We start from the raw sequence: 20139 nt of genomic DNA, 5'->3' as shown, positions 1-20139 counted from the left end.
CACTCTATCATCAAACACATTCAACAAACCTTCAAAATACTCACTCCATCTCCTTCTCACATCACCACTACTTGTTATCACCTCCCCATTAGCCCCCTTCACTGAGGCTCCCATTTGCTCCCTTGTCTTACGCACTTTATTTACCTCCTTCCAAAACATTTTTTTATTCTCCCCTAAATTTAATGATACTCTCTCACCCCAACTCTCATTTGCCCTCTTTTTCACCTCTTGCACCTTTCTCTTGACCTCCTGACTCTTTCTTTTATACATCTCCCACTCATTTGCATTTTATCACTGCAAAAATCGTCCAAATGCCTCTCTCTTCTCTTTCACTAATAATCTTACTTTTTCATCCCACCACTCACTACCCTTTCTAATCAACCCACCTTCCACGCTTCTCATGCCAAAAGCATCTTTTGCGCAAGCCATCACTGCTTCCCTAAATACATCCCTTTCCTCCCCCACTCCCCTTGCCTCCTTTGTTCTAACCTTTTTCCATTCTGTACTCAGTCTCTCCTGGTACTTCCTCACACAAGTCTCCATCCCAAGCTCACTTACTCTCACCACTCTCTTCACCCCAACATTCTCTCTTCTTTTCTGAAAACCCCTACAAATCTTCACCTTCGCCTCCACAAGATAATGATCAGACATCCCTCCAGTTGCACCTCTCAGCACATTAACATCCAAAAGTCTCTCTTTCGCACACCTATCAATTAACATGTAATCCAACAACGCTCTCTGGCCATCTCTCCTACTTACATACGTATACTTATGTATATCTCGCTTTTAAACCTGGTATTCCCAATCACCAGTCCTTTTTGAGCACATAAATCTATAAGCTCTTCACCATTTCCATTTACAACACTGAACACCCCATGTATACCAATTATTCCCTCAACTGCCACATTACTCACCTTTCCATTCAAATCACCCATCACTATAACCCGGTCTCATGCATCAAAACCACCAACACACTCATTCAGCTGCTCCCAAAACACTTGCCTCTCATGATCTTTCTTCTCATTCCCAGGTGCATATGCACCAATAATCATCCATCTCTCTCCATCAACTTTCAGTTTTACCCATATTAATCTACAGTTTACTTTCTTACACTCTACCACATACTTCCACAACTACTGTTTCAGGAGTAGTGCTACTCCTTCCCTTGCTCTTGTCCTCTCACTAACCCCTGACTTTACTCCCAAGACATTCATGCTACATACAAATCCCTTTGTGGTTTCAGAAGTGGTAGAGGATGTGTGGATCAGTTGTTTGCTTTGAAGAATGTATGTGAGAAATACTTAGAAAAGCAAATGGATTTGTATGTAGCATTTATGGATCTGGAGAAGGCATATGATAGAGTTGATAGAGATGCTCTGTGGAAGGTATTAAGAATATATGGTGTGGGAGGCAAGTTGTTAGAAGCAGTGAAAAGTTTTTATCGAGGATGTAAGGCATGTGTACGTGTAGGAAGAGAGGAAAGTGATTTGTTCTCAGTGAATGTAGGTTTGCGGCAGGGGTGTGTGATGTCTCCATGGTTGTTTAATTTGTTTATGGATGGGGTTGTTAGGGAGGTGAATGCAAGAGTTTTGGAAAGAGGGGCAAGTATGAAGTCTGTTGGGGATGAGAGAGCTTGGGAAGTGAGTCAGTTGTTGTTTGCTGATGATACAGCGCTGTTGGCTGATTCATGTGAGAAACTGCAGAAGCTGGTGACTGAGTTTGGTAAAGTGTGTGAAAGAAGAAAGTTAAGAGTAAATGTGAATAAGAGCAAGGTAATTAGGTACAGTAGGGTTGAGGGTCAAGTCAATTGGGAGGTAAGTTTGAATGGAGAAAAACTAAAGGAAGTGAAGTGTTTTAGATATCTGGGAATGGATCTGGCAGCGGATGGAACCATGGAAGCCGAAGTGGATCATAGGGTGGGGGAGGGGGCGAAAATCCTGGGGGCCTTGAAGAATGTGTGGAAGTCGAGAACATTATCTCGGAAAGCAAAAATGGCTATGTTTAAAGGAATAGTGGTTCCAACAATGTTGTATGGTTGCGAGGCATAGGCTATGGATAGAGTTGTGCGCAGGAGGATGGATGTGCTGGAACTGTGATGTTTGAGGACAATGTGTGGTGTGAGGTGGTTTGATCGAGTAAGTAACGTAACGTGATGTGTGGAAATAAAAAGAGCGTGGTTGAGAGAGCAGAAGAGGGTGTTTTGAAATGGTTTGGTCACATGGAGAGAATGAGTGATGAAAGATTGACCAAGAGGATATATGTGTCGGAGGTGGAGGGAACGAGGAGAAGTGGGAGGCCAAATTGGAGGTGGAAAGATGGAGTGAAAAAGATTTTGTGTGATCGGGGCCTGAACATGCAGGAGGGTGAAAGGAGGGCAAGGAATAGAGTGAATTGGATCGATGTGGTATAACGGGGTTGACGTGCTGTCAGTGGATTGAATCAGGGCATGTGAAGCGTCTGCGGTAAACCATGGAAAGCTGTGTAGGTATGTATATTTGTGTGCGTGGACGTATGTATATACATGTGTATGGGGGTGGGTTGGGCCATTTCTTTCGTCTGTTTCCTTGCGCTACCTCACAAATGCGGGAGACAGCAACAAAGCAAAAAAAAAAAATATATATATATTGGATGGTATTGCAGTGGAATTTATTAAAAAGGGGGGTGACTGTATTATTGACTGGTTGGTAAGGTTATTTAATGTATGTATGACTCATGGTGAGGATTGGCGGAATGCATGCATAGTGCCATTGTACAAAGGCAAAGGGGATAAGAGTGAGTGCTCAAATTACAGAGGTATAAGTTTGTTGAGTATTCCTGGTAAATTATATGGGAGGGTATTGATTGAGAGGGTGAAGGCATGTACAGAGCATCAGACTGGGGAAGAGCAGTGTGGTTTCAGAAGAGGTAGAGGATGTGTGGATCAGGTGCTTGCTTTGAAGAATGTATGTGAGAAATACTTAGAAAAGCAAATGGATTTGTATGTAGCATTTATGGATCTGGAGAAGGCATATGATAGAGTTGATAGAGATGCTCTGTGGAAGGTATTAAGAATATATGGTGTGGGAGGCAAGTTGTTAGAAGCAGTGAAAAGTTTTTATTGAGGATGTAAGGCATGTGTACGTGTAGGGAGAGAGGAAAGTGATTGGTTCTCAGTGAATGTAGGTTTGCGGCAGGGGTGTGTGATGTCTCCATGGTTGTTTAATTTGTTTATGGATGGGGTTGTTAGGGAGGTAAATGCAAGAGTTTTGGAAAGAGGGGCAAGTACGAAGTCTGTTGGGGATGAGAGAGCTTGGGAAGTGAGTCAGTTGTTGTTCGCTGATGATACAGCGCTGGTGGCTGATTCATGTGAGAAACTGCAGAAGCTGGTGACTGAGTTTGGTAAAGTGTGTGAAAGAAGAAAGTTAAGAGTAAATATATATATATATGAATCAGCCACCAGCGCTGTATCATCAGTTTGGTAAAGTGTGTGGAAGAAGAAAGTTAAGAGTAAATGTGAATAAGAGCAAGGTTATTAGGTACAGTAGGGTTGAGGGTCAAGTCAATTGGGAGGTGAGTTTGAATGGAGAAAAACTGGAGGAAGTGAAGTGTTTTAGATATCTGGGAGTGGATCTGGCAGTGGATGGAACCATGGAAGCGGAAGTGGATCATAGGGTGGGGGAGGGGGCGAAAATTCTGGGGGCCTTGAAGAATGTGTGGAAGTCGAGAACATTATCTCGGAAAGCAAAAATGGGTATGTTTGAAGGAATAGTGGTTCCAACAATGTTGTATGGTTGCGAGGCGTGGGCTATGGATAGAGTTGTGCGCAGGAGGATGGATGTGCTGGAAATGAGATGTTTGAGGACAATGTGTAGTGTGAGGTGGTTTGATCGAGTGAGTAATGTAAGGGTAAGAGAGATGTGTGGAAATAAAAAGAGCGTGGTTGAGAGAGCAGAAGAGGGTGTTTTGAAATGGTTTGGGCACATGGAGAGAATGAGTGAGGAAAGATTGACCAAGAGGATATATGTGTCGGAGGTGGAGGGAACGAGGAGAAGAGGGAGACCAAATTGGAGGTGGAAAGATGGAGTGAAAAAGATTTTGTGTGATCGGGGCCTGAACATGCAGGAGGGTGAAAGGAGGGCAAGGAATAGAGTGAATTGGAGCGATGTGGTATGCCGGGGCTGACGTGCTGTCAGTGGATTGAATCAAGGCATGTGAAGCGTCTGGGGTAAACCATGGAAAGCTGTGTAGGTATGTATATTTGCGTGTGTGGACGTATGTATATACATGTGTATGGGGGGTTGGGCCATTTCTTTCGTCTGTTTCCTTGCGCTACCACGCAAACGCGGGAGACAGCGACAAAGTATAATAATAATAATAATATATATATATATATATTTCTTTTTTTTTTATACTATTCGCCATTTCCCGCGATAGCGAGGTAGCGTTAAGAACAGAGGACTGGGCCTTTGAGGGAATATCTTCTCCTGGCCCCCTTCTCTGTTCCTTCTTTTGGAAAATTAAAAAAAAACGAGAGGGGAGGATTTCCAGCCCCCCGCTCCCTCCCCTTTTAGTCGCCTTCTATATATATACATATATTTATCCCTGGGGATAGGGGAGAAAGAATACTTCCCACGTATTCCCTGCATGTCGTAGAAGGCGACTAAAAGGGAAGGGAGCGGGGTGCTGGAAATCCTCCTCTCATTTTTTTTTTTTTTTCTCCAAAAGAAGAACAGAGAAGGGGGCCAGGTGATGATATTCTCTCAAAGGCCCAGTCCTCTGTTCTCAACGCTTCCTCGCTAATGCGGGAAATGGCGAATAGTATGAAAAAAAATATATATATATATGTGTGTGTGTGTGTGTGTGTGTGTGTGTGTGTGTGTGTACATGAGTGGTTGGGCCATTCTTTGTCTGTTTCCTTGCGCTATCTCGCTCATGCGGGAAACAGCGATTAAGTATAATAAATGAAATTAATAATCTGTTGGGAGTTGGGTATATGTAAGTAGGGATGACTGAAGAGTGAGGAATGGGTACACTTTTTATTTCTAATTGAGAGTTCATGGTTAGATTTATGAATAGTAGTTTAGGTCTGATCCTGTCACACAGAATTGAGTGCTATGTTGAGGTGGGACCATATTGGGTGAATAGTATTTACTTATTAGTAGAAACAAGTTGGGTTGAGTAAACTTTCAAGAGTTTTGGAAAGGAGTAATTTCTTTGGACATCTTTAGTGCAGAAAACATATCTGCTTGAATCTTTAACTATGATGACATCTGAAAGTTGAAAAGATACAAAAATTCAAAATTTAAGCCAAATTTCCTCATTTTTTACATTATCAAACATTTTTGCTTTTTGTGTCTTTTAATGTTATTCATTATGATTTTAGAGTTGCTGATCTTAAATCTGTGGTCAAAATGTTGATCAGTGGTAAAGTTATAATGATATGCTGGTAATATTCCCAATTAAATGAAAAACCCTAATCTATTTATGTCAGGACAAGGTGAAGTTAGATCTATCATTGTGCCCAATATGTGCATGCATTCTGTTTCCCTCCAGGTTGTGAACAGTGACATTGTATGCTGCTGAAAAGCATAATACAAAAAGGGAAACTGTCAGGAAAACATTACCTGACATAGTTTATAGGGAGGCGAGTGAATTCACAGGTGGTAGAGATATAGTTGATAGACATAATGTCATAAGATGCTTGGTGTATGTATGAAAAACAAGAAAGGGATAAAAGCAGACCACAGCGAATGAAGACTGTAGAATAGTAGCTGAAAATCTCTATAGAGATTGGATCGACATTCTGAGAATTCAGTCTTAAGATAAATGGTTGAAGTATAAATATTCACCTGCATTTTTTTATAGTATAACAAAACAACTCACTATTAAATGTACATGAACACAGGAATAAGGTGATAAAAAGGTAAAATACATTATATGAAAATTTTTTCATATAATGTATAACATGTTTCATATGCATCTTGAAATGACAAAAATGCTAAGGAAGAAAAGGGGTGATATACATCCATCATTGGATGGCTGATTGCTTTTCTAATAAAAAACATTTACTTACCTACTAGAGGCTTTATCATTTGCAAGAAGCCACTGCACTAGATCTCTTCCTATGAAACAGTTATGAAATGACTTGAGACGATGTCGATGAGAGCCTAAAGGAAGTCCTCCTATTCGTGCTGCCATATGAGACCACAGGGAGTGAAGCTGCTCTGAGTCCCTTAACAACAACTGTCGTTCAGCTGTCATCTGGTCATTGTCACGGTTAACTCCAAATGCTTGGAATTCTCCACTTGAAAACCTAGAACAGAGTTTTGTCTTGGCTGTTATACATTTTTTACAACCTCTATAACGAAATATAACAAAGGACATTAACTAGCTATCATCATTAACTCTCTTCTCTATACCATAAAGCATCTCAAATTGCTTATACAAATGGTAAAATTAAGCCCAGTGAAACATGAATCAACAAACTTAAAGAATTACTTCTACTTTTTCACTTTACAAGAGTAATTGACTTAACATGAAAACAATGTTTCCAATTAGTTATTCTATAAACAAAGCATTTCCTATGCATTTCATTACAAATCATTCCTGTGGTACCCTTATCTTAAATATCTTGTCATCATGGATTCTCTTACTGCATCCATTCTTCTGCAGTCTAACTATCCTCATTTAAACCTCAGCTATACTAATATACAGTTCCTTAATATAACTGTCATATTTCATACATTCTGCATGACACTATTATCCCTTTCTAATGAATTCATCACAGAATACATCCTTCTTACACCTTTCTTTCTCAGTTATCCCCTGAATTCTAATTACACTATGTAAGAGGTCCATCTCTATTATTCATATATTTACCATTTCTGACCTATACGATTTATATCCATACATTAGAGATGGAACAAGTACTTCAAGCAAGCTTCTTGTACAATATATATACTTAAGATTCTCTCCATTTATCAGTGATTCAATCTCCCATGCAACAACCAATCTTACCAAGACTAATGATGGATTCAGTATGATGAAACACAGTCTGAGTCACATGCATGAAAATATATATAAATGCATTATTGAATTTTATCTTCAGGGAATTGTGTAGGTCTAGTAAAATAAGCAAACAGCTGCCAGTCACTCAGTGATTCATTTAATTATAATATCTCTTTTTACACTGTCTACAACACTCTTTAGGTCACCTACTGATCTTACAATGAAAAGATGTGCTATGTAAATTTGTGTTATGAAATTTATAAAATATAATGTTTTTTCTCATATGTGATTGCCTTTTCCCATATTAGCAAGGTAGCGCCTGGAAAGGCTGCATGAGCTGAAATCTATTCCCTTGTTGTCATGCGTAATGCACGGAAATCACAGCTCCCTGTCCACAACTAGGCCCCAAAGATCTTTCCATGGTTCACCCCAGATGCCTCACATGGCCCGGTTCAGTCCACTGACAGCATATCAACTCCTGTATAACACACCAATACAATTCACTCTATCCTGTGCACACCTTTCACACTCCTGCATGTTCATGTCCTAGTCACCCAAAATCTATTCCACTCCATCCTTTCCATCTCCAATTTCATTTACCCCTCCTCCTTGATCTCTCCACTTCTGACACATACATCCTCTAAGTTAACCTCTCCTTGCTCATTCTCTCCATATGTACAAACCATTTCTGCACAACCTCTTCAGCTCTCTCAACAACACACCCCTCTATCGCCACACTTCTTTTTCACTCTATCACTACTTCTTTGATCAAACCACCTAACACCACATAATGTCCTTACACATTTCATTTCCAATACATCTGCCCTTGTCCGCACACCCTGATCTATAGCCCAAGCCTCATATCCATATACCATTGTTGGGACTAATAAACCTTTGAACATACACCCATTTTTGCCTTCCCAGACAAAAACCTCTCTTTCCACTCATTCTTCAGTACTCCCAGAACCTTCGTCCCTCGCCCACCCTATGACTCACTTCCACTTCCATGGTTCTATTTGTCACAAAGCCTACTCTCAGGTATCTGAAACACTTTTCTACCTCCAATTTTTCTCCATCCAAACTTAGATCCAATATAACCTGTCCCTCAACCCTGCTAAACCAAATAACCTTGCTATCATTCACAGTTACTCTCAACTTTCTCCTTTCAGACACTCTTCAAAGCTTAGTCACCAATTTCTGCAGTTTCTCACTTGAATCTGCCAACAGCACCAGATCATCAGAAGATAGAAATTGGCACACTTCCAAAGCCCCATCATTCCCTACAAACTGCATACTTGCCCCTCTCTCCATGACTCTTGCATCTACCAACCTCACCATCCCATCCATAAACAAATTAAACAATCATGGTGATACCATACACCCCTGCCACAGACCAACCTTCCCCTGGAACCACTCACTGTCCTCTTTTCCAACTTGTACACATGCCTTACATCCTAAATAAAAACTTCTCTGCTTCTAATAGCTTCCCTCCCACATCATATATTCTTAAGACCTCCCACAAGAAATCTCTGTCAACCCTATCATATGCTTTCTCCAATCCACAAATGCCACTCAAAAAGCCTCCTGTTGCCCAATGTATTTCTCACATATTCTTTATAACACCCACTTGTGCCCTGCCACTACTTAAACCAAATTCTTCCACTCCAATCAGATGCTATGGGCATGCTTTCACCCTCTCAGTCATCATTCTCCCATACAACTTATAAGGGACAATCAACAAACTTATACTTCTGCAGTTTGAACACTCACCTCTGCCCAAATTGCCTTTACACAATGGCACTATACAACTATACAACCAAATCCTACTAAACTCTCCAAGGCTTAACCCAACCACTTTATATGTCCTAGTTTAGTCCCCTGACAGCATATCGACCCCAGTATACCAAATCTAATTCACTCTATTCTGTGCATCCCTTTCACCTGTCTACATGTTCAAGCTCCAACTGCTCAAAATCTTTTATTTCATCCATCCATCTCCAATCTAGTCTCCCAATTCTCCTTCTTAACCTCTGACATATATATCCTCTTTGTCAACCCTTCTTCACTCATTCTCTACATATGTCCAAACCATTTCAGTACACCCTCTTTTGCTCTCTTAATCACACTCTTCATATTACCACACATCTCTTTTGCCCTTTCATCATTAACTTAATCAAACCAATTCATACCACATATTGCCCTCAAACATTAAATTTCCAATATATCCAACTCCTATGCACAGCCCCATCTATATCCCATGTCTTGTATCATATAATGTTGTTGAAACCACAATTCCTTCAAATGTAGCCCTTTTGCCCTCCCAGATAATGTTCTCCCTTTCCATACATTCCTCAGTGATACCAGAACTTTCGCTTCCTTCCCCATCCTATGACTCACTTCCACTTCCAAGGTTCCATTCACTGCCATATCAACTCCCACATATTGATACACTTCATTTCCTCCAATTTTTCTCCATTCAAATTCACATCCCAACAAACCTGTCCCTCAACCTTCCTAACTTAATAACCTTGCTTTTATTCACACTCACTCCTAATTTTCTCTTTTTCCATACTCTTCCAAACTCAGTCACCAACTTCTGCAGTTTCTCATTTTAATTTGCTGCCATTGCTGTATCATCGGCAAACAACAACTGACCCACTTCCTAGGCCCTTCCATCCCCCAAAGACTACATACTTGCCCATCTCTCTAGGACTCTCGCATTTACCTCCCTCACTTCCCCATCCATAAACAAACTAAATAACCATGGTGACATCACACATCCATGCCGCAAAGCAACTTTCACCTGGTACCATTCATTCTCCTCTCTTCCTACTCGTACACATGCCTTAAAAACTTGATAAAAGCTTCTCTGCTTCTAGCAGCTTTCCTCCAACACTGTATATTCTTGAAGACCTTCTACAAAACATCTCTATCAACTTTACCATATGCGTTCTCCAGATCCATAAATACTACATACAAATCCATCTGTTTTTCCCATACTGTCTATTCTTAAGACCTACAAAGCATCTCTATCAATGTTACCATATGCCTTCAGCTCCATAACGGCCACATATAGATTAATCTGTTTTTCTAACTATTTCTCATCCACATTCTTTAAAGCAAACATCTGACCCACACATCCTCTCACATTTCTGAAACCACACTGCTCCTCCCCAATCTGATGCTCTGTACATGCCTTCAGCCCCTCAATCAATACCCTCCCATACAACTTCCTAGGTAAACTCAACAAACTTATACCCAGTAGGTTGAACACTCACCTTTATCCCCCTTGCATTTATACAATGGCACTCTACATGCATTCCACCAATCCTCAGGAACCTCATCATGATCCATGCATACTCTGAATATTCTTACTAACCAATCAACAACACAGTCATTCCCTTTCTTACAAAATTCAACCGTAATACCATCTACTCTGACTGTCTTGCCACATTTCATCTTATGTACAACACGCCATCTTTTTTTCTTCACCAAACCACTCTCCATGACTCTCTCACTTTGCATGCCACCCTGAACAAAACACCCTACTTCTGTTACTCTATCATCAAACACATTCAACAATCCTTCAAGGTACTCACTTACTCCATCTCCTACTCACTTCATTACTACCTGTTCACACTTCCCCTATTGCCCCCTTGACAAATGTTCCCATTTATTTTTTTGTTTTTTGCACATTGTTTATCTCCTTCCAAAATTTATGCATTCCTCACGTGTCGTAGAAGGCGACTAAAGGGGACGGGAGCGTGGGGCTAGAAACCCTCCCCTCCTTGTATTCTAACTTTCTAAAAGGGGAAACAGAAGAAGGAGTCATGCGGGGAGTGCTCATCCTCCTCGAAGGCTCAGATTGGGGTGTCTAAATGTGTGTGGATGTAACCAAGATGAGAAAAATGGAGAGATAGGTAGTATGTTTGAGGAAAGGAACCTGGATGTTTTGGCTCTGAGTGAAACCAAGCTTAAGGGTAAAGGGGAAGAGTGGTTTGGGAATGTCTGGGGAGTAAAGTCAGGGGTTAGTGAGAGGACAAGAGCAAGGGAAGGAGTAGCACTACTCCTGAAACAGTAGTGGTGGGAGGATATGATAGAGTGTAAGAAAGTAAACTCTAGATTGATATGGATAAAACTGAAAGTTGATGGAGAGAGATGGGTGATTATTGGTGCATATGTACCTGGGCATGAGAAGAAAGATCATGAGAGGCAAGTGTTTTGGGAGCAGCTGAATGAGTGTGTTAGTGGTTTTGATGAACGAGACCAGGTTATAGTGATGGGTAATTTGAATGGAAAGGTGAGTAATGTGGCAGTTGAGGAAATAATTGGTATACATGGGGTGTTCAGTGTTGTAAATGGAAATGGTGAAGAGCTTGTAGATTTATGTGCTGAAAAAGGACTGGTGATTGGGAATACCTGGTTTAAAAAGAGAGATATACATAAGTATATGTATGTAAGTAGGAGAGATGGCCAGAGAGAATTATTGGATTAAATGTTAATTGATAGGCGCGTAAAAGAGAGACTTTTGGATGTTAATGTGCTGAGAGGTGCAACTGGAAGAATGTCTGATCATTATCTTGTGGAGGTGAAGGTGAAGATTTGTAGAGGTTTTCAGAAAAGAAGAGAGAATGTTGGGGTGAAGAGAGTGGTGAACCAGAGTAAGTGAGCTTGGGAAGGAGACTTGTGTGAGGGAGTACCAGGAGAGACTGAGTACAGAATGGAAAAAGGTGAGAACAAAGGAGGTAAGTGGAGTGGGGGAGGAATGGGATGCATTCAGGGAAGCAGTGATGGCTTGTGCAAAAGATGCTTGTGGCATGAGAAGCATGGGAGGTGGGCAGATTAGAAAGCATCTGGGGTAAACCATGGAAAGTTTTGTGGGGCCTGGATGTGGAAAGGGAGCTGTGGTTTCGGTGCATTACTACATGAAAGCTCGAGACTGAGTGTGAACAAATGGGGCCTTTGTTGTCTTTTCCTAGCGCTATCTCGCACACATGAGGGGGAGGGGGTTGTTATTTCATGTGTGGCGAGGTGGTGATGGGAATGAATAGAGGAAGACAGTATGAATTATGTACATGTGTATATATGTATATGTCTGTGTGTGTATATATATGTATACGTTGAGATGTATAGGTATGTATATTTGCGCATGTGGACGTGTATGTATATACATGTGCATGTGGGTGGGTTGGGCCATTCTTTCGTCTGTTTCCTTGCGTTACCTCGCTACCATGGGAGACAGCAACAAAGCAAAATAAATATTATTATCATTATTATTTTGCTTTGTCGCTGTCTCCTGCGTTAGCGAGGTAGCGCAAGGAAACAGACGAAAGAGTGGCCCAACCCACCCACACACACATATGTATATACATACGCATCCACACATGCAAATATACATACCTATACATCTCAATGTATACATATATATACACACACAGACATATACAGATATACACATGTACATAATCAATACTGTCTGCCTTTATTTATTCCCATCGCCACCTCGCCACAATGGAATAACATCCCCCTTCCCCCTCAAGTGTGTGAGGTAGCGCTACGAAAAGACAACAAAGGCCACATTCGTTCACACTCAGTCTCTAGCTGTCATGTAATAATGCACCAAAACCACAGCTCCCTTTCCACATCCAGGCCCCACACAACTTTCCATGGTTTACCCCAGACGCTTCACATGCCCTGGTTCAATCCATTGACAGCATGTCGACCCCCGTATACCACATCGTTTCAATTCACTCCATTCCTTGCACGCCTTTCATCCTCCTGCATATTCAGGCCCCAATCACTCAAAATCTTTTTCACTCCATCTTTCCACCTCCAATTTGGTCTCCCACTTCTCCTCGTTCCCTCCACCTCTGACACATATAACCTCTTGGTCAATCTTTCCTCACTCATTCTCTCCATGTGACCAAACCATTTCAAAACACCCTCTTTTGCTCTCTCAACCACACTCTTTTTATTTCCACACATCTCTCTTACCCTATTATTACTTACTCGATCAAACCACCTCACACCACATATTATCCTCAAACATCTCATTTCCAGCACATCCACCCTCCTGCGCATAACTCTATCCATAGCCCACGCCTCGCAACCATACAACATTGTTGGAACCACTATTCCTTCAAACATACCCATTTTTGCTTTCCAAGATAATGTTCTCGACTTCCAAACATTCTTCAAGGCTCCCAGAATTTTCGCCCCCTCCCCCACCATATGATTCACTTCCGCTTCCATGGTTCCATCTGCTGCCAGATCCACTCCCAGATATCTAAAACACTTTACTTCCTCCAGTTTTTCTCCATTCAAACTTACCTCCCAATTGACTTGACTGTTAACCCTACTGTACCTAATAACCTTGCTCTTATTCACATTTAGTCTCAACTTTCTTCTTTCACACACTTTACCAAACTCAGTCACCAGCTTCTGCAGTTTCTCACATGAATCAGCCACCAGCGCTGTATCATCAGCGAACAACAACTGACTCACTTCCTAAGCTCTCTCATCCACAACGGAATGCATACTTGCTCCTCTTTCCAAAACTCTTGCATTCACCTCCCTAACAACCCCATCCATAAACAAATTAAACAACCATGGAGACATCACACACCCCTGCCGCAAACCTACATTCACTGAGAACCAATCACTTTCCTCTCTTCCTACACGTACACATGCCTTACATCCTCGATAAAAACTTTTCACTGCTTCTAACAACTTGCCTCCCACACCATACATTCTTAATACCTTCCACAGAGCATCTCTATCAACTCTATCATATCCCTTACATGCAATCTTCAACGCAAACACCTGATCCACACACCCTCTACCACTTCTGAAACCACACTGCTCTTCCCCAATCTGATGCTCTGTACATGCCTTCACCCTCTCAATTAATACCCTCCCATACAATTTACCAGGAATACTCAACAAACTTATACATATCTCTGTAATTTGAGTACTCACCTTTATCCCCTTTGCCTTTGTACAATGGCACTATGCAAGTATTCCGCCAATCCTCAGGCACCTCACCATGAGTCATACATACATTAAATTACCTTACCAACCAGTCAACAATACAGTCACCCCCTTTTTTAACAAATTCCACTGCAATACCATCCAAACCCGCTGCCTTGCCGGCTTTAATCTTCCGCAAAGATTTTACTACCTCTCTCTGTTTACCAAATCATTTTCCCTAACCCTCTCACTTTGCACACCACCTCGACCAAAACACCCTATATCTGCTACTCTATCATCAAACACATTCAACAAACCTTCAAAATACTCACTCCATCTCCTTCTCACATCACCACTACTTGTTATCACCTCCCCATTAGCCCCCTTCACTGAAGTTCCCATTAGCTCCCTTGTTTTATGCACTTTATTTACCTCCTTCCAAAACATCTTTTTATTCTCCCTAAAATTTAATGATACTCTATCACCCCAACTCTCATTTGCCCTCTTTTTCACCTCTTGCACCTTTCTGTTGACCTCCTGCCTCTTTCTTTTATACATCTCCCACTCATTTGCATTTTTTCCCTGCAAAAATCATCCAAATGCCTCTCTCTTCTCTTTCACTAATAACCTTACTTTTTCATCCCACCACTCACTACCCTTTCTAATCAACTCACCTCCCACGCTTCTCATGCCACAAGCATCTTTTGCGCAAGCCATCACTGCTTCCCTAGATACATCCCATTCCTCCCCCACTCCCCTTATCTCCTCAACTTTTTCCATTCTGTATTCAGTCTCTCCTGGTACTTCCTCACACAAGTCTCCTTCCCAAGCTCACTTACTCTCACCACTCTCTTCACCCCAACATTCTCTCTTCTTTTCTGAAAACCCATACAAATCTTCACCTTCGCCTCCACAAGATAATGATCAGACATCCCTCCAGTTGCACCTCTCAGCACATTAACATCCAAAAGTCTCTATTTCGCGCGCTTATCAATTAACACATAATCCAATAATGCTCTCTGGCCATCTCTCCTACTTACATACATATACTTATGTATATCTTGCTTTTTAAACCAGGTATTCCCAATCACCAGTCCTTTTTCAGCACATAAATCTATAAGCTCTTCACCATTTCCATTTACAACACTGAACACCCCATGTATACCAATTATTCCCTCAACTGCCACATTACTCACCTTTCCATTCAGATCACCCATCACTATAACCCGGTCTTGTGCATCAAAACCACTAACACACTCATTCAGCTGCTCCCAAAACACTTGCCTCTCATGATCTTTCTTCTCATGCCCAGGTGCATATGCACCCATCTCTCTCTCCATCAACTTTCAGTTTTATCCATATCAATCTAGAATTTACTTTCTTACACTCTATCACATACTCCCACCACTCCTGTTTCAGGAGTAGTGCTACTCCTTCCCTTGCTCTAGTCCTCTCACTAACCCCTGACTTTACTCCCAAGACATTCCCAAACCACTCTTCCCCTTTACCCTTGAGCTTGGTTTCACTCAGAGCCAAAACATCCAGGTTCCTTCCCTCAAACATACTACCTATCTCTCCTTTTTTCTCATCTTGGTTACATCCACACACATTTAGACACCCCAATCTGAGCCTTCAAGGTGGATGAGCACTCCCCGCGTGACCCCTTCTTCTGTTTCCCCTTTTAGAAAGTTAAAATACAAGGAGGGGAGGGTTTCTAGCCCCCTGCTCACGTCCCCTTCAGTCGCCTTCTACAACACGTGAGGAATGCATGGGAAGTATTCTTTCTCCCCTATCCCCAGGGATAAATAAATAAAATAAATAAATAAAATAAAATATAATCTTTTTTTTTAGTTGACTAGACAAAATAAATTCAGAAACAACTGACTATCCACCTTTCCCTCCCACTGATAAAAGCAATAAAATCAAAACTTTAGAGAACTCTCCTGCAACAAGCCCAGACAATATATCATTCTTCACATAATAAACTATGGCCTACTTGCAAGTCCAGGCACTCATGGGTATCATTTTAGCAACGCTTGGCTACACTACAAATCCCTAGCATCTGGAAAGTTGCCAGTATGATACCAATCCTAAAATCCCCCAAATCACTCAAATCTCCCTCCTCCTGCCAACTTATATCACTTCTATTCTAAATATCCAAACACTGAAAAAATGATTGACAACAGAATCAAAACACATATCCCCACCCACATAGCAATGCTTCAGACCCAAATACTCTATCACCATGCTACAAGACGAGCTCACACAATATATCATAGATGGATTCAACCCACCACAGCCTCCATCCCACACAGTTCTAATGGTAACAGAAATTAACAAAGAATTTGACAATCCGCACACAAAACATACTTGAGATTAATTAACTCCAATTCTGACCAACCTCATACTGGCTGCCATGCCAGAGTCACTCACAAAGACTTCACTTCTAAAACATTAAGACTCAACTTTGGAGTTCCCTAAGGGGCAGTTCTTTCTCCAACTCTCTTCAATCTCTTCCTATATGACTTCCCATTACCTCAGGTAAAACTCAACTTGAAAGTCCTTTCATGGCTCACCCATAAGAGAAAGTATGCATTCATCTCCAAAGAAGTCCTCATCCTGTCCTTTAACCCCAGATGCTCACAAATCCAGCTTACACTTTCCAGTCACCTTGAATGGACAGTCCTCCCACTGAACAAGACAACCATTCCAGGCATCACATACAACAGACACACAATATCTAACTCAATAATCCAATAATATACATACAAAAGTAATTCAAAAACTAAATGCTCTCAAAACACCAACTTGCACAAACAATTCGCCCACTCACTTTAAAATATGCCTCACCAACCAAGTTTTGTACACTCTAAAAATCAAATACCATATAAACTCAGCTATAAGCCTACCTCGTGTATAGGTCGACCCTTGATTTTTGGCCAAGAAATCATTAATTCATGATATGAGGCATGTATAGGTTGACCCAAGTTTTTGAGGGTAATGGAACAACAAATTAGAGTAATAAAGCACCTTATTATATGGCATATAAAACTCATTTCAGAGAATCCTCACTAAAAAACTCTACATCCAATGAACTGAGGTTTGCTGAGCCTGAAACACCAAGCACAGAAGGCAAATGTTTGCCATTCATTATCACAGCCCTTTACACTGAAATGCAGGTATAGTTTCAGCAAAAATATTGTATATTTCCATTCAAGTATTTATTCATGTCAATAAGGAAAGAATATCATTGTTATAAAACAGTTTCTTTTAACATAAAATCATCAAAAAGCAATTACGATATCTTTTGAACAACGAAAGAAAGTGAAATTCGAATGTTTTCATCATGATTTTATCACATTTTCCACTGTAATACATATATCATTTCAGCTAAAATATTATGTTTCCATGAACCTATTATACTAAGTACAGTATGAATAGAATATCATTGTAATATAACAGTATTTCAACCAAAATACAGCTGGTGGTGCATCATGCATCATTGTAAACAATATGAGATTGAAAAGTATTACTACATGGTGTGAAATATCGAAAATGCTTCTATTACTGGTATTTCTTGTAGATCTATGGGTACTGTGATACTGTATATGATACGATAAGTAGACCTGTGCTAAGAAATTCGACACAGACAACTGAAATCACATTGTAAGGTACATTAGCCTACTGTACATTGGTGAGCTTCATCTGTTGAAGGCAATGCACAGCTTTTCATTATCAACTGGTACATATATCACATTTCCATTGTTTACCGGCAGTAACGAGTTAATATTTTCATGTCTGAAGCTAAAAGTTGCTCCTAGCCCTTCCCATCATGCGCAGATTTCAGCCAAACAAAACTAATACCCATTTATAGGTTGACCCCTAATTTTTTGCTTAAAAATTTGGTCTTATAAACTCAAACTATATATGAGTATATATGGTATAACAAAACTGCAAACCACATATAACAGCACACTCAGAACAATACCAGCTGTCTGGCAAACACATACACTCACCACTTTTACAATAAAAGAAAGACCCTTTAAATACGGATCCACTTCAATATACTCGGCACCCAAATCTGTGCAATAACACTAGACCCCTCCAACCCAAACCACTCTGTAACCAACCACCAACCCCAGAGTAGAAATAAAAACCACACCCCTTCCACAAACTTTAGTAATTTTTATTCACAGATCCCCCATTCCCAACAAATCGAACAATGACAAAATACATAAACAATGAAATAACCCAGCAAGCACTAAACAACAAACCTCTCAACTCAGTTTTAAACTCCAAGCCACCAAACATAAACCCATCAGAAACCAACCTCCCTCGATAAACATGTCTTACTTTCCTACTCATGCTCTAGCCATGAATCATCACTAAAACACCAAAAACACTATTTCAACAAACCCAAGGCCCTTCATACCCATGGTCTAACTACCATACAGAAGAAACCAAGGCCATCATCTGGGAGGGTGAAAATGGATATGTTTGAAGGTGTAGCTGTTCCAACAATGTTATAAGGATGTGAGGCACAGGTTACAGATGAGGATGTGCAATGGAGAGTGAATGTGCTGGAAATTAAATGTCTGAGGACAATACGCAGTGTGAGGTGGTTTGATCAAGTAAATCATGAAAGGGTATGAGAGAGGTGTGGTAATAAAAAGAATGTGGCTGAGAGAATTGAAGAAGGCATGCTAAAATGGTTTGGATATATGGAGAGAATGAGTGAAGAGAGGTTGACATAGAGGATATAAGTGTCAGCAGTGGTGGGAACAAGGAGGGGACAAGATACCAAACTAGAGATGGAAAGATGGAGTAATAAAGATTTTGAGTGATTGGGGCCAGAACATGCAGGAAGGTGAAAGGCTTGTATGGGATAGAATGAACTGGAAGGATATGGTATAGGCAGGTCGCCATGCAGTTAATGGACTGAATCAGGGCATGTGAAGTGGCCAGGGGAATCATGGAAAGGTCTGTGTGGCCCCCATGGTTGTGGAAAGGGAGCTGTGGTTTTGGTGCATTATACATGACAACTAGAAAATGTATATGAGCAAACGCAGGGTTGCTTCATCTGTTCTTGATGCTACCTTGCAAACATGGGAAATGGCAATCAGAATGTAAGGATGTAAAAGTTAATTTACAAACTTATGTTGAAAATCAGTGATATAAGCACAGCAGTATTAACAAGTATGGTTAATGTGCACATTATTTCCAAAGGAAATAATAGGAAAATAGAGTTCAGAAAGCATGAGGACAAACACATGGATGGTTGTTTTAGGTTTGTTTTTAAACTTGAGATGAAGATTGACGATATTAGATTCTAAATAAGATCTGAGCAAAAATCCCACGATTTTGGAAAGTGAATAACTGAAGATGATTTCAAACATGTGCAAAACTGCGGGTAGGGATGCATTACTTGGCTTCACCTTCAAACATAAGATACTGATCTTTGATATAATCTTATCAAGCATGATAAAAATACAATATGTTTAGAATAGTTATTCATCAGAAACAAGTTCAGAATATTCATACTAATGGACAAACATACGTAATTCATTTACAATATCTTTGAATCTATGCTGAGGGCTCACTAAATGAAGAATCTTGCCAAAAGTGATCAGTATCTTACATGATTTAGCAAAGTTTCAGAAAATTAAAGTTTGTTTAATCTGTTGTCTTTTCCTAGTGCTACCTCGCACACATGAGGGGGAGGGGTTTTTATTTCATGTGTGGTGGGGTGGTGAAGGGAATGAATAAAGGCAGACAGTATGAATTATGTACATGTGTATATATGTATATGTCTGTGTGTGTATATATATGTATACGTGTAGATGTATAGGTATGTATATTTGCGTGTGTGGACGTGTATGTATATACATGTGTATGTGGGTGGGTTGGGCCATTCTTCCGTCTGTTTCCTTGCGCTACCTCGCTAACGTGGGAGACAGCAACAAAGCAAAATAAAATAAATAAATATAGATAACTTCTTAAGCGGAGAAAAATTTTATCTGCATCTCTGAATATGAGTTCAAGGTTGATCAAAAAGTAGTCTCAATGAATTGAACCACATACTAATGTTTTTAGCAAAGGCAATTTCAAATTAAAGTTCTTGATGTTTATGCATACAAACACACAGTACAAACACACAGCTGTAGCAATACATGCCTTCACTGA

General features: G+C 40.5%; 1 protein-coding gene across 4 annotated transcripts in view; it reads right to left on the bottom strand.

Moving 5' to 3' along the window:
- fab1 (fab1 kinase) overlaps window positions 1–20139 on the bottom strand; it is a 1098541-nt gene that overhangs the window by 598006 nt on the left and 480396 nt on the right. For all 4 annotated transcript variants that reach the window (XM_071675364.1, XM_071675510.1, XM_071675419.1 and 1 more), the window contains exon 7: window positions 6053–6292. In XM_071675364.1, coding sequence (XP_071531465.1) covers window positions 6053–6292 — 240 coding nt within the window. The remainder of the gene's footprint in view (window positions 1–6052; window positions 6293–20139) is intronic.

This window comes from Panulirus ornatus, chromosome 1 (genome assembly GCF_036320965.1).
Source record: "Panulirus ornatus isolate Po-2019 chromosome 1, ASM3632096v1, whole genome shotgun sequence".
NCBI lineage: Eukaryota > Metazoa > Arthropoda > Malacostraca > Decapoda > Palinuridae > Panulirus > Panulirus ornatus.
The sequence above is the reverse complement of the archived record's forward strand: the minus strand, read 5'-3'. Positions and strand labels throughout refer to the sequence as shown.